This window comes from Bidens hawaiensis, unplaced genomic scaffold (assembly GCF_021521415.1).
Source record: "Bidens hawaiensis isolate Kalapana, Puna unplaced genomic scaffold, B.hawaiensis_p1.1 tig00032577_1, whole genome shotgun sequence".
In the NCBI taxonomy this organism is placed as follows: Eukaryota; Viridiplantae; Streptophyta; class Magnoliopsida; order Asterales; family Asteraceae; genus Bidens; species Bidens hawaiensis.
The window spans coordinates 74,623-88,103 of NW_027495568.1; the positions used below are offsets into that span (position 1 = coordinate 74,623).

Genomic DNA, 13,481 nt, shown 5'->3' on the forward strand with positions numbered 1-13,481 from the left:
TATATATTTTTTTAGATTTTAATTTTATTTTATTGTAAATAAGTTAATACATGCCCGGCTCCGAGAAAACAAAAATAATTTTGAGTCGAAGGGGAAATTTTTTTGAGCCTTGATTAAAAATGAGCATTTTGTTGGTTTAAACAATTAATTTTTTATATAGGTTTACTTTGTTATAATTTGGGTTGTGTAAAAATTTTTGTATAAATATAGGATTAAACGTGTCTCAAATGATACTTGAACCCATAACCTTTTGGTTGGGAGTAATACCCCTTTGCCACTAGACCAAGCTAGTGGTTATGTAATTCAGTTTAAAAATTAAATATACATATTGTTTTGAATAAAAATAAATATAATTTTTTAAAAAAATAAAAATTCGGGCCTAACGGGGTGTCGGTCTTGGCCGTCGACCACCCCGCCACCCCTATGGGCCGGCCCTGAGTTAATAATATAATTAGAATTTGATGATGAAAAAGTTTTACAAATAAATGAGATGTTATAGCCCGGTTTAAAAGCAATATGGGTTTGGTGAGAGCAATGACTCGCTTTTTTACTATAAAAATGATTCTTAATTATAAAAATTAATTTTTTTTAAAAAATGGATGCTTATTTTTAGTATACCCATATTTTATAGAATTTTCATATCAAATATTTGATGAGATAAGTTTTTAATATAATAAGATGTTATAACCTTTTTAAGGAATATCTGGGTTTGGTGAGACTCATACACGTGAATTCGGGTCAAATGCATGAGAATACTCTATTTACAAATAAAAACAATTTGGTGCCTTGAGAGAATTTAGGGAGGTTTCATTTATATATATACTAGTTTTTATCCCCCGTATTACGGGAGTTGTTTTATATTACTTATTCTAATATTTATTTATTTTTAAAATTTATATTTTTTTATTGTAAGAAAGTTAATAATATACTTATGGTTTGATAATAAATTGTTTCACAAATAAATGAGATGTTATACCCCGGTTTAAAAGCTATATGGTTTTGATGAGACCCTAGACTCGTTTATTTTTACTATAAAATTGGTTTTTTAATTAGAAATAATATTTATAAAAGTTAATAATATACTTATAGTTTGATGAGACCCAAGACCCGTTTATTTTTTTACTATCAAATTGGTTTTTCAATTTAAATAATATATATATATATATATATATATATCTTTTTTCAAATATATAAGATATTATTTTATTATATCCTAATTTATATGATTTTTACATCAATAATTTGTTGAGAATAATTTTTTATTTAATGAGATGTTATAACCTGTTTAAGGAATATTTGGGTTTGATAAGACCCATACCCATGAATTCGGGTCAAATGCATGAGAAGTCACCATTTAAAAATCAAGCAAATCTGGTGACTCCAAAAAAAGGGGAGCGACCACATCACGACACGTAGGATTTTTATGTCTTCGTTTATATTATATATATATATATATATATATATATATATATATATATATATATATATATATATATATATTTTAAAAACCACTCTAACCCGTGTACCCTTAAAACGCTTGACATGTCCTAGGATAGTGCGAGCTGGATAATCGGCTGAGGCCCATAATTTTCGGAGGCCAATTTTTTTAATTCATAATCCATTTAAGATACTGGGTTCAAACTAACTTTAAACACTAAAAAACAAAAATAAAAATCAAAATTCCGAACTCGCTCCTTTGGTGAACATCGACCAAAGGCCGGTGAGTGACGGCCCCTAAGCAGGCGCCAACCCAACTGCCAACCACCACCCTCCTTAGGGTTTACGAACCTTTTTGTTTTGGCTCTGCCGAAATATTTAAATCCTCGGAGCCGTTCATAACGCTCGGTCCATAATGATTCGGTCATTGAACATATATTCCGACACTACTATTTATAGATTTGTTTCAAGTTTTATATTGTCGAAGATAGCTTTATCAAACAAATACGGTAATGATTTATTGAAACAAATAATAAAGATGACAGAGAGAAAACTATTTGAGGTCCTGATAAAGTACACCATTTCAATTAGTATTTATTTTATACGAATATACATACGGCTTTATTAAAGATATATGTATTTAATGGTATTTGACGGTCAACGACGACTATATGGTCCAAGCTGTACGTACGGTGGATATCCATGTGGTTTCAATTGTTTTAAATCTCTTCGTACCATAATTAAATGATACGGTACCTATTAGTTTATATTAAATGGTGATTTTACATTTCTTTTAGATATGCTTAGATAGACAAGGGAAAATAATTATTTTTCAAAGTCGACAAAATCAATGGGTTAGCTTAGTTGGGTGAATGTTGATAACTGATTAATCAATCAAACATGTGAGTTTCTAATATGTTTTTGTTTAAATATTATATTATTATATTCCTTTAGATTGAAAAGAACGAACATCAGAACGACTTGTGTTTTCGTGAACATTGGTGCCTTGGTGGTGGTGATGTTGGTTAGATAAATGAATTATGAGAAATGAGTGAAGTAGATAGTATGATTGTAGTACATGACCGAGGGTCGAAAAGTAAGGAATGAATCGATAAGTGGTCTATAAAAGGTAGCATCTCGAGAAGCATATGCGTGAAGAGTATGGCAGTCATTGCATAGGTATCCTCGGTGACTCGAAGCATAGATGAGAAAAAACATGAAATATACTTGAGGGAAAGTTTAATAGACGTATATCATGTAAGTATAAATAAAAATCACTTAAATGTGATTAAATGGTATAATTGAAGACGAAACTGAAAAATAGTCTCGTAAGAATGATGATCAAGTGTCTTAGGTAAACTATTTTTGAGAAATGTGAGCGTGGCATAGTCGCATAATATCATACTAAAATTTCTGAAGTAAGATGTACATGAAATTAATAATTAGAGCCGGCCCAAAGGGAGGTCGAGGAGGGCGACAAACCCAGACACATACTCTCGAATGACACATAATTGTTTAAAAAATTATATATATTTTTATATATAATTTTGTTTTAAAACATAACTCTACAAATGTCAAAATCACTCATTGGTACAACGGAAAGAATGGTTATATATGGAATCAAAGGTTATGGTGTCAATTTTCATTAGTGAAGTTTTATAAACTTTCCTTTGTTTTTATATGAGCTATTTTAGTTACTTTTTATTATTATTAAATTTTGCTTAGGTCCGTATTGAACTTTGAAAATGCAACCCAATTGTTAAAAGTGTCAAATTATTTATCACATAATTAAAATCAGATGACCCTTTATAGAGGTGCACAAATCGGTTTTTTTAAAAAAACCGGTTCGGTTATTAACCGGACCGGTTTTTTTCGTCCTGGAAAAAAACCGGTTCGGTTAATAACCGGTTTTTGTGCATGAAAACCATAACCGGTCAAACCGGTTACGACCGGTTTGGGAACCGGTTAGAACCGGTTAATAAACCGGTTTTTTTATAGACCGGTTTTTTAATAACCGGTCTAACCGGTTAACCGGTTTTTTTTTTTTTTTTTTTTTTTAAATAACCATTATTTTTTCACAGTATAAACAAACCGGTAACTACAAGGCAAACCGGTAACTACAAGCATTAAATCGTTATCGCATATTCGTAACTCAAAAATACATAACTTTCATTTATAGCTTTTACATTAAAAATACAAACATTAAATCGTTATCGCATATTCGTAACTCAAAAATACAAACATTAAAGAATGCTTAGACACGATTACATTAACAACTTGCTGTTTCTTACTCATTATTTTCATCGCTACCCGATCCCGAGCTATTCCTTAGGTAATCGTCGTACGCGGCTTCTTCATCGGTCATTGGTTGAGTGTGTCATTGATTGACCTCGTCTTCATACAAGCCCGCCTCATAGTCCATTTCCCCCTCGAGTGAGCGTTGATGTTGTGCCCTATCTAAAGCGTCCAAGTAATCCTTGTAGCAAATAGACATCTCTACAGCTGGTGGAGTCAGTCGAGTCCTCCTAATCGATATAACCCTGCCAGAAACAGAAAAAGCAGACTCCGAAGCTCCCGTGGAAGCTTGGACCGTTAGTAAATCTTTAGCCATGGCGGCGAGGATCGGAAACTCATCCTCCTTACCTCTCCACCAAGCCAGCAAATCAAGACTTCTAAATTCATCTGGAGTCATGTGTTTCACAAAGTTGGTACCACCATACCTTCCAAGTTCACTGCTTGGGGTGTTTACCTTTTGACGTTTACCGGCGTCTTCCCAAATCATGTAGTACATCCCCATTTCAAGGTCGGTTTGGGATTGGGATTGGGCAACAGCTCTTAACGAGTCATGAATTTGGGAAGACGACCCGTATTTTGTAAGGTAAACATCATACATGTTAGACAAGGTGGTGTTGAAAGCATTCTTTAAAGTTTGGTTATAATAGGGGTTTTGATCGTCGTTTAACTCTAGCTCATCACAAATTTTTTCTATTAAAGCTTCAACACCACCAACATTTATGCAAGGGTTTAACGCAGCAGCACATGTCAAAACAGCGGGTAGTTGTTGAAAATATTTTCTAAATTTTTCTTTCATTTTTACACCCATATCAAAATAAGGTGCACCCCTACAATGAAGTTCACCCAACTTTGTGTACATGACAGCAATTTTTGGTAAAGCAATGGGGCTTGTTGGATAGTAAACCCCGGATAAACTTGTTGTGCAAGATTTAAAAATTTGAAGTCCTCCGTAACGATCTCAATCAATAACCAGTTTCTAGGATCGTACGGTGCACATTTACCCCTACTTGACATTATTTGATGAAACGCAACTAGTGATTCTTTTTGTTGGATGGCTTTCTCAAACATATCACAAGTCGAGTTCCATCTTGTTGGACAATCCCAATTGGGCCCCAACCATTGACAATTAGCTTCATCACAAAATTTTTTGTATCTTGAAAATGTTTTATTGTTGCTAAAAACATCTCGTAACATTCTTTTAAAATTGTTTCTTTGCGTTTCGATCACGTTTAACCCATCTTGCACTGCCAAGTTGATAATATGTGCAATGCATCGGCTATGAAAAAACGCTCCATCACAAATAGGTTTATACTTTAATTTTAAATGGCCAACCGCGGCCGTATTGTTGGACGCGTTATCAAACGAAATTGAAAAGATTTTATCTTCAATTTTGTATTGTCGAATGACTTTATCCAAGAGTTTAAAAATATTTCTGCCCGTGTGCGGGTAATCAAACAATTGAAACGCAACGGTTCGTTTCATCATTTGCCACGACCCGGGGTCAACCCAATGAGCCGTCACACAAATGTATGAGTCGGGCGAACCATTAGGTACCGACCACACATCCGTTGTTAAGTTTACACCAGTTTGTAAGTTTGAAAAGTATGAAATTAGTTCGGATTTAGCGTTTTTCCAAGCTTTAAGACAATCTCTTCTAAGGGTCGAACGACTTACGTGTTGGTAGCGTGGTTGAACATACTTTTGCATCATCGACGTGAATTGAGGGTTGTCGAAGTGGTTGAAAGGAAGTGTATTTTGAATCACAAAGTTTGAAAACTGGTGACGTACCTCTTCAAGGTCGTACGTAAACACCGTTCCTTGATTCGTCATCTCCGGCTGCGAACTACTTCCCGATTCGTCCTTCAAGGCCTTGCAAAAGGGCCTTTGTACATGCGCTCTTAAAGTGGAGTTTGCATCTTTGCCATAAAACTTCAAACAATGTTTGCATCGAGCTTTTTGGGTACCGTTAGACATTTCGCATAGGTCGAAATGTTGCCAAACATCTTGGTTTCGTTTCGTGGGGATGACCCGAACGACCGTTTCTCCCGTGTTCGAGGCACCCATGTTGACGGATGAAGCAGCACTTTGGGAGGCCATGATAATCGACTACGAAATAAGAGCGTATGGAGTGGTAATGTGGTATAATTGAGCGTGAGATAACAAAATAATCGCGTATGTAATAAACGTTTAGAGCGTTTGGAGTTGTATAATCGAGTGTGATCTAACCAATACCCAACCTAAGCTATATATAGATGTTTGTGGGGGTAAAATGGGAAAAAAAAAAAAACGGTCAAAAATAAGAAAAAACGGCTATATGGCCGTTACTCAACGGGAAAAACCGGTTTTTAACCGGTTAACCGGTTTTTTTATAACGGTCAAAAACCGGTTTATAAAAAAACCGGTTAACCGGTTTTTCTAATAACCGGTTATTAAAAAAACCGGTTTTTTAAAAACCGGTTATTAAAAAAAACCGGTTTTTTTTAAAACCGGTTATAAAACCGGTTTAGGCTCCAAATTGTGTAACCGATATACAAACCGCCGGTTTGTAAACCGGTCAAACCGGTTTACAAAAAACCGGTTTTCTTAAAAACCGGTTTCCGGTTTAAACCGGCAAACCGGTTCGAGGACCGGTTTTTTTGACCACCTCTAACCCTTTATATGGTATTAACAAGCCTCAAAATTTTAAGAATTCTCATAAACAATCATGATAATAATACGTGAGATACGATTTTTGAAAGCCATGTACACAATAGTAGAGCATATAGAAAAATATACTAAAAAAGATGCATCAAAATGATCTACACATCAATAATTTCCAACCTATAAAGTTGTAAATGTATGTTTTGTGTGTTTTTAAATGCAAGTTTTTAATGGAAATTTTAATATTTTATATAAGAGCTACATCTGGATAATGGGTAGGGGTGTTCAGTATTCGAATCGGACTCGAATAATTCAAAATTCGATTCGGCTCGCATTCGAATTTGACGGTTCGAATTCGATTTTCAGTCATTCAAATTTGATTCAGTTCGAACTCGATTTAAGTAATCGAATTTCGAATCGAATACGAATTTATGATTGTAAATTCGTATTCGATTCGAAATTCTAATTCAAATTATACATTTGTATTTTTATTATATATATACATATGAAAATATAAATTGTATAAATCTTTTGAGTTATAGAGATTAAAAATAGAAAGTCATCATTTTGGTTAATAATTAAATTAATGTAATTGGACACTGATAACTTTAAATGATTTATTTATTTTACAGAATTGTATTTTTTGTTGTTATAAAACTCACATTTATAGTGGTTTTGAAATTGAAATATACTTTTTAACTGAATTCGAATCGATTCGAACTTTATTTTCGAATCGAATTTCGAATTAGCTATTCTGAATTCGAATCGAATCAAATCAAATTTGTCGAATCTATTTCAAATTCGAATCGAATTCGAATCCAGCTTCAAAATTTCAAAATTCGAATAATTCGATTCGAATACATTCGAATATTCGAAATTCGATTAGTTGAACACCCCTAATAATGGGTAAGCGAGCAACAAGCTGCGCCGCTATCCCCTTTTGAATCGCAAAGCCTATCCTACTAAATATAAATCCTTGGTTCCTCGGGCTCTGCGAGTCACTGTGGACCACCTTATGCACTCGCTCCAAGAAGCGAACCGCCTCGGGAGCTAGGGATCCAAATGCGTCGAAGGCAAAGGGAATGAACACGTGCTGATTCTCCGAACACGCTGCCTCATGCTTAGCAACCTTCCTAGATTCCGCTCTCAAAACCGTCTGTCCCGGTACGAAGCCACTGTCTCTCAGCCCCACCAACGGGGACACCCCAGTGAGATCAACACACGCATGCTTACCCCCTGCCCAGCTAATTGCAAGTTGGAATGCATTTTTGTACCGGAGAGAAATATACACACATTCGCTCACATCATCTCTTAGGGGCATCTTCTGTTCGGGTCGAGATAACAAGTATCTTGTGTCTTCAAAACATGTTATGGTAGAAGTACAAGATATATAAATAGCAAGCATTAAATGATATGAAACAAACAAAAAAACGTTTGTTCGACAGAAAATTACAACAATATATTTTAAAAGTGAGATAACGTTGTAGTCCACGGATTATCGCTTCAACATGAACATGAATTTCAAAGTATTACACGAATTGAAAATGGTGTCAAAAAAATAATTCTGAACACGACTCATATTCAAGGACTAAGATAGACGGACACGAGTCACGACCTCTTTAACTTGAAAAATATTTGAATTCATTTATTCTTACTTAACTATTGCACCATAAAACTTTAATGCCCGTGTAACAAATACACTAAAAGTACGTATACACTAAAATTACGTAGTGTAGTGTAGTGTAGTGTAGTGTAGTGTAGTGTGATACTTGTTTTTTTTAACCTTTTAGATTTTAACATAACGTACTCATATAAACACTTGAAAAACAAATGTGCCAACCTTCAAATAGGTCACGTTGATACAAGGTTGACCCACTCATAAATTTCAAGTTAGATTCATGTCGTGTCAGAAATTCATACTTAAGGATAAAATATTGAAAATAATTGATTCTTTTCTTTGTTTCTCTTGTTTCTCTTTTGTTTCATTAAAAGAAAAAACCTGGAAAACACACTTTATTGGACATTTTCTTATTACTCTTTCTCTAAAAAATAAATCTCAAAAAACACAACATGATAAATATGGCAAGCACAAAACTTGTAAGCTCCAAAGGTTGGGTTTAATTGTGTCATAGCTCTCTAATTCGGATTAGCCGATTAGCTTTATGTTGGGGAATTTTTGCAAACGAGTATTTTTTGATATTTGAGAGTCGTGTAAACACTATCAGATCAAAATTATTTGTGGTTCCCAAATATTTTGACCGGATAAAACTCAAATTAACTTGAGCAAGACTTGAGTATGATATCTGTGAGAGTATGATGAACAAGAGATTATATCGTATGATCTAAACGAAATAAATTAGGTTTTTTTGAGACAGGGACAATGATAACTGCTTTGCAGTTATCTAATAACTAAATGTACGCTCTTGTTGGTTTATTAAATTTGTAACAAAAATTAATTTACGATATTAATAAAGCAACATATGTACGAAATAAAATAATTACCAGCTTGATCCCTGCTAGGGGCTGCCGCGTTTTGGCCCCCGGTACGCCTCTTGGACCCTGCTACCAGGGGTGTTGCCTTTGGACCTCCGCCAAGGGGGCGTTGTCCCTTGGGAACCCACATGACTTAGGGGTTTCGTCCCTAAGTTTCAATTATAATAAATAAGTATGCTCCCCGTACCCGACTTATTTAAATTTATATTACAATTAACTTAATCAATAAATTAATCTTCAATTACACTAAAACACTAATACTTTATCGTTGTGTGCACTGTATTGACCCTAGAAAAGAACTGAGACAAACTTAACTGTGCATGTAAAGGCATAATGATTTCTTTTATTTATTAAACGCCCGAATTTAAATTCATGTTTTTTCTTAAGTTATACAACCTCTAATAGATATAAAAAAATGAAAAAGAAAAGATGGAGTTAATTGTGGTGGTGAAGGGAAGGCAAACCAATTGATCGGCCCGTGGCGAGAGGACTTTCAATGGAATTCGTCACATATAACCCAAATGTGATTTGCTTGCAACTTAATTAGTTTGGTCTACAAATCAACTCCCCACTTAAAAAGATCATTCTAAATACTTAAAACCCTATCATCATTTATTTAAATGACATTTTGGGATTGATGATATTTAAGTCATTATTATGTATATTTGAGTTTTGTTTTTTAATAAATTTTGGAACTACCTCAATACTCGAGTGAGTTTAAGATAAGATGTCAACCGTCCAAACTGATTCTTATGTTTCATGTCAGGCTCACACATGAGCATCATCAAAGAGGAATCTTAAACTGTGGGAACACGGCATTGAGTTAAGTTTCGAAACTGAGATAATAAAGATCTCAAACTTTAAGCATCGCCCCCCCCCCCATATCATTGGACCAAGATGCCTACTATGAGCATCATCAAAGAGGAAACTTAAACTGTGGGAACACGGCATTCTGTTCTAGAAGTCAGTTTTTAAATCTTTATCGGAGGAAGAGTCGAGATATTTGGAAACAAAGTTTACCATTGAAGAAATAAAAGATGTTGTGTGATCGTGTGGTAGTCAGAAATCTTTGGGTCCGGATGATTTTTCTTTCGGATTTGTTAAACGGCCTGGGAATATATTACAAATGACATCTCCAAGTTTGTTTCAGATTTTATTCGGACAAGTAACATTCCTATCGGGTGATACTATTCTTTTATCACCTTGATTCCCAAGTTGGCTAGTCCTTTGATTGTGGAGGATTTTAGACCAATTAGTTTGATAAATTTACAATACAAATTATTGCTAAACTATTGGAAAATAGGCTGGCTAAGATGATCGATTATGTCGTTAGCACTAAACAATCTGCAAAGGAAGCAAATCTTGGGCGGTCCTCTTATGGTTAACGAGATTGTGGACGATTATAATGGAAGATACGGCAAGTTACTTTTGTTGAAACTTGACTTTGATAAGGCACATGATTCAATTAATTGGGAATATTTATTTTCTATCATGTCTTTTATTGGGTTTTGAGGTAAGTGGATGTCTTGGATTAGAGCGTGTTTGTATTTTGCTAGATCTTCTATTTTGATTAACGGAAGCCCGACTGAGGAATTTCAAATCGAGAGGGGGCTTCGACAGGGATTGAAGATATTGTTCAAGTTAGGTTCTTTAAAGGGGCTAAGATCGGAAGAGGTAATATGTATATTTCTCATCTTTTTAATATTGATGATGTTATTGTGATCGAAGAATGGTCTTTGAGGAATATTAAAAATATTGTTATGGCTTTAGATTGCTTTTATTTGGCTTATGGATTGAAGCTAAGCGTTTATAAATCCAATCTTTATGGAGTGGGGGTGGTTCAAAGGGAAGTTGGGTATTTTGCGGATATTACTGGATGCAAACCAGAAAAAATTCCCTTTATGTATTTGGGTATTCCTGTGGGTGCGAAAATGGGAAATATTCAAAGTTGGAATGAGATTATTGACAAATTTAATAAAAAGCTTTCTAAGTGGAAAGCAAAACTTTTGTCCATAGGAGGGAGATTGACTCTTATATCTTCTGTTCTTGGTTCGATGGGCATATACTACTTCTCGATGATTTTGATGCCTGCTGGAGTGAGAAATTGGTTAATTTAGTTTGAGTGTGGAACTAGAGAAGGCGTCCTAGGGGTGGGGGTGGAGGACGCTCATCTCAATGAGTTGATATCTCTTCTCGATTCAGTATCTTTGAGTAGTTTGGATGATAAATGGATTTGAGACATGGATTTTGTTGACTCGTTCTCGGTTAAAGGAGTCAGATCCTACTTGGATCACCAGGAGCTGCCAGAGGGTACGATCCCTATGAGATGGAATAAATCCGTGCCAAGGAAGGTTAACATCATGATTTGGCGCTTGCTTCTAGATCGTCCCTCGACTAGATTTAATTTAAGTCGTAAAGGTTTTGATATTCCTTATATATTATGCCCATTTTTTTTGAATTCGGTGTAAGTTTTAGATCACATTTATGGAGGGTGTTACCTTGCTTCATTGATTTGGAATGTTATCGGTCGTTGGTTGGAGGTGGCTCTTCGGGTGATAAAGGACCTAAAAGTATTTTAGAATGGTTCGGTTCGTTAGGATGGGTGAAAAAGAAAAAAAAATGTTATTGAGGTAATATCTATACGACTTGGTGGACTATTTGAAGAGCTCAGAATGAGATTATTTTTGGTCAACCCAATGACACAAAGACACTCTGTTTGATTCGACTGTTTCAGTTTCGTATTTGTGGTTATCATCTCGTAATTGTAAGTTTTATTTGAACTGAGTGGCGTGGCTAAAAAACTCGTTACTTAGCATGTAGTTTTTGTCTTGTGCTAGGTAGGTTTTCTTTCCGAACGTGGTTTTTATTTCAAGCTTGCCTTTCAAAAAAATGAAATTATAAAATAACAATAATATCACTATCAATATCACACTACAAATCAGATGACTTTCACCAAATAATCAACGTGAATCATTTGTTGTCAATTATCATCACCCGAAAAATGTTTCTGAATGGGATTTTACCCGCGATCTATGAAAGCCAAGCGTGAAACGGGTGCTTTTGAGACACCGAAAGTAAAAGGATATCTTTATTAGAATTTTCAACAAATACCATAAATGTATAATGCATTCTGTTCTTTCGTATTAAAACTCATGCACTTAAGACTTTGATTATTCTAATGTATGATGTATAGGCGATGGTGCATCACCAAATTAAAAGCGAATATGGTGCCCCGGGTTTGTAAAGTGGTCGGTTAAGCGTGACTGTGTGAAATGGATAACAATGTATTCTCAATTTCGCAACGGAACTCCAAACTCTATAACTTAGAGATGCGCTATTAACGCTATAATAAAGTTTTAGTATAGAAGCATATAGGACAATGGCTTAGAAATGCTATGTTATGCATACAAAATTTGCTGCATTTAGAAGAATGCATGGCCTCTAAAAAATCATATACTAAAAGAAAAAAAAAAGACAAATATAAAAAGAAAATGTGTTGTTATTTTTCCTACTTAAGTAATAATAAGTGGCTTAAAGGTGGAGTTCAATTGAAAGGAACAAGAAATAGTGGAAGCTCCACAACAAGAACAATGCCGTATGATTGCATTTGCACCATCACCGAACTCCTCCTGTCATTATCAATTTGGAGGTGGCTTGAAGGTTTAACCTGTATACGATCCATATTTTTACTTGTGTAGAAATCCTTAACTTTAATATGTACATATGTAAACTAATGTAACTCGAACATAACTTGTTTAACTTATTCATTTAAACAAGTTATAAGCTGCTTTAAATGGGTCCTACACGGGGGTAGCGGATTAGCGGGTTGGTCTGCTCAATTAAACAAGTACGTCAATTGAACACCATCCATTTAATTACCAAAACCTACTCATTTTTGTGTTTGTGTTATGTTACGGGTAGATGGGTGCCCCAGATTATCAACCCATGTCGTTAAACTACCACTACATAGGTATTTGTGTTAAATGGCATCTGCACGTTTCTTCTACATGTTTGTAAGCCTATATAAAAACATTATTGTTTTGTTAAATGAGGATGAATGAAAATATTATGGTTTGATTAACCAAAATCTCTTCCAAAAGTCTATGAATTCTATTTTGGTTTCCGTCTATTTTCTTTGGACCATTTGATTAACGAACACGGTTCGTAACACGAGTCTCACCGATTTTTTTGTTTGTTAAGAAAGAAATAGAGGATAAGATGTGAGGTTTGGAATTTGTAATGTATGTAGTTATATTTTTAAAAAATTAAAAAACGTTAATTATATTAAAATTTAAAAATAAAAAATAAAATCCACGTCGCCACTCAACGTCAACATAAAAAAAAAGATAAAAAATATTTCCTATGTGAAACAAAAAAATAAAAACGTTAAAAAAACATGTTAAAACCTTTAATTTAATAAAATATAAAAGTTGAGTGACCTAATTGAAACATTTTTTAAAGTTGAGTGACCTAATTGAAACACTTTTAAAACTTGGTTACTATTCTATGAAATTGCCCCTTAAAAAATATATGAATACCATAAAACAGTTAAGTTGATATCCAATATTTATATATACACAACTTTGTAGATGAATTTATGAAATCGTCCCATACTT

The 13,481-nt window shown here is 34.3% G+C and overlaps 1 protein-coding gene across 1 annotated transcript; it reads left to right on the forward strand.

Moving 5' to 3' along the window:
- The first annotated feature begins 10,544 nt into the window (after positions 1 to 10,544).
- Positions 10,545 to 10,982, forward strand: LOC143583849 (uncharacterized). Its single transcript, XM_077066047.1, has one exon. It carries the CDS (start codon positions 10,545 to 10,547, stop codon positions 10,980 to 10,982), a length of 438 nt encoding a protein of 145 aa, XP_076922162.1.
- Positions 10,983 to 13,481: the final 2,499 nt, after the last annotated feature.

Excerpts from the sequence above, each read along its gene's own strand:
- LOC143583849 (XM_077066047.1), top strand. The coding sequence starts at position 10,545 with ATGTATATTTCTCATCTTTTTAATATTGATGATGTTATTGTGATCGAA.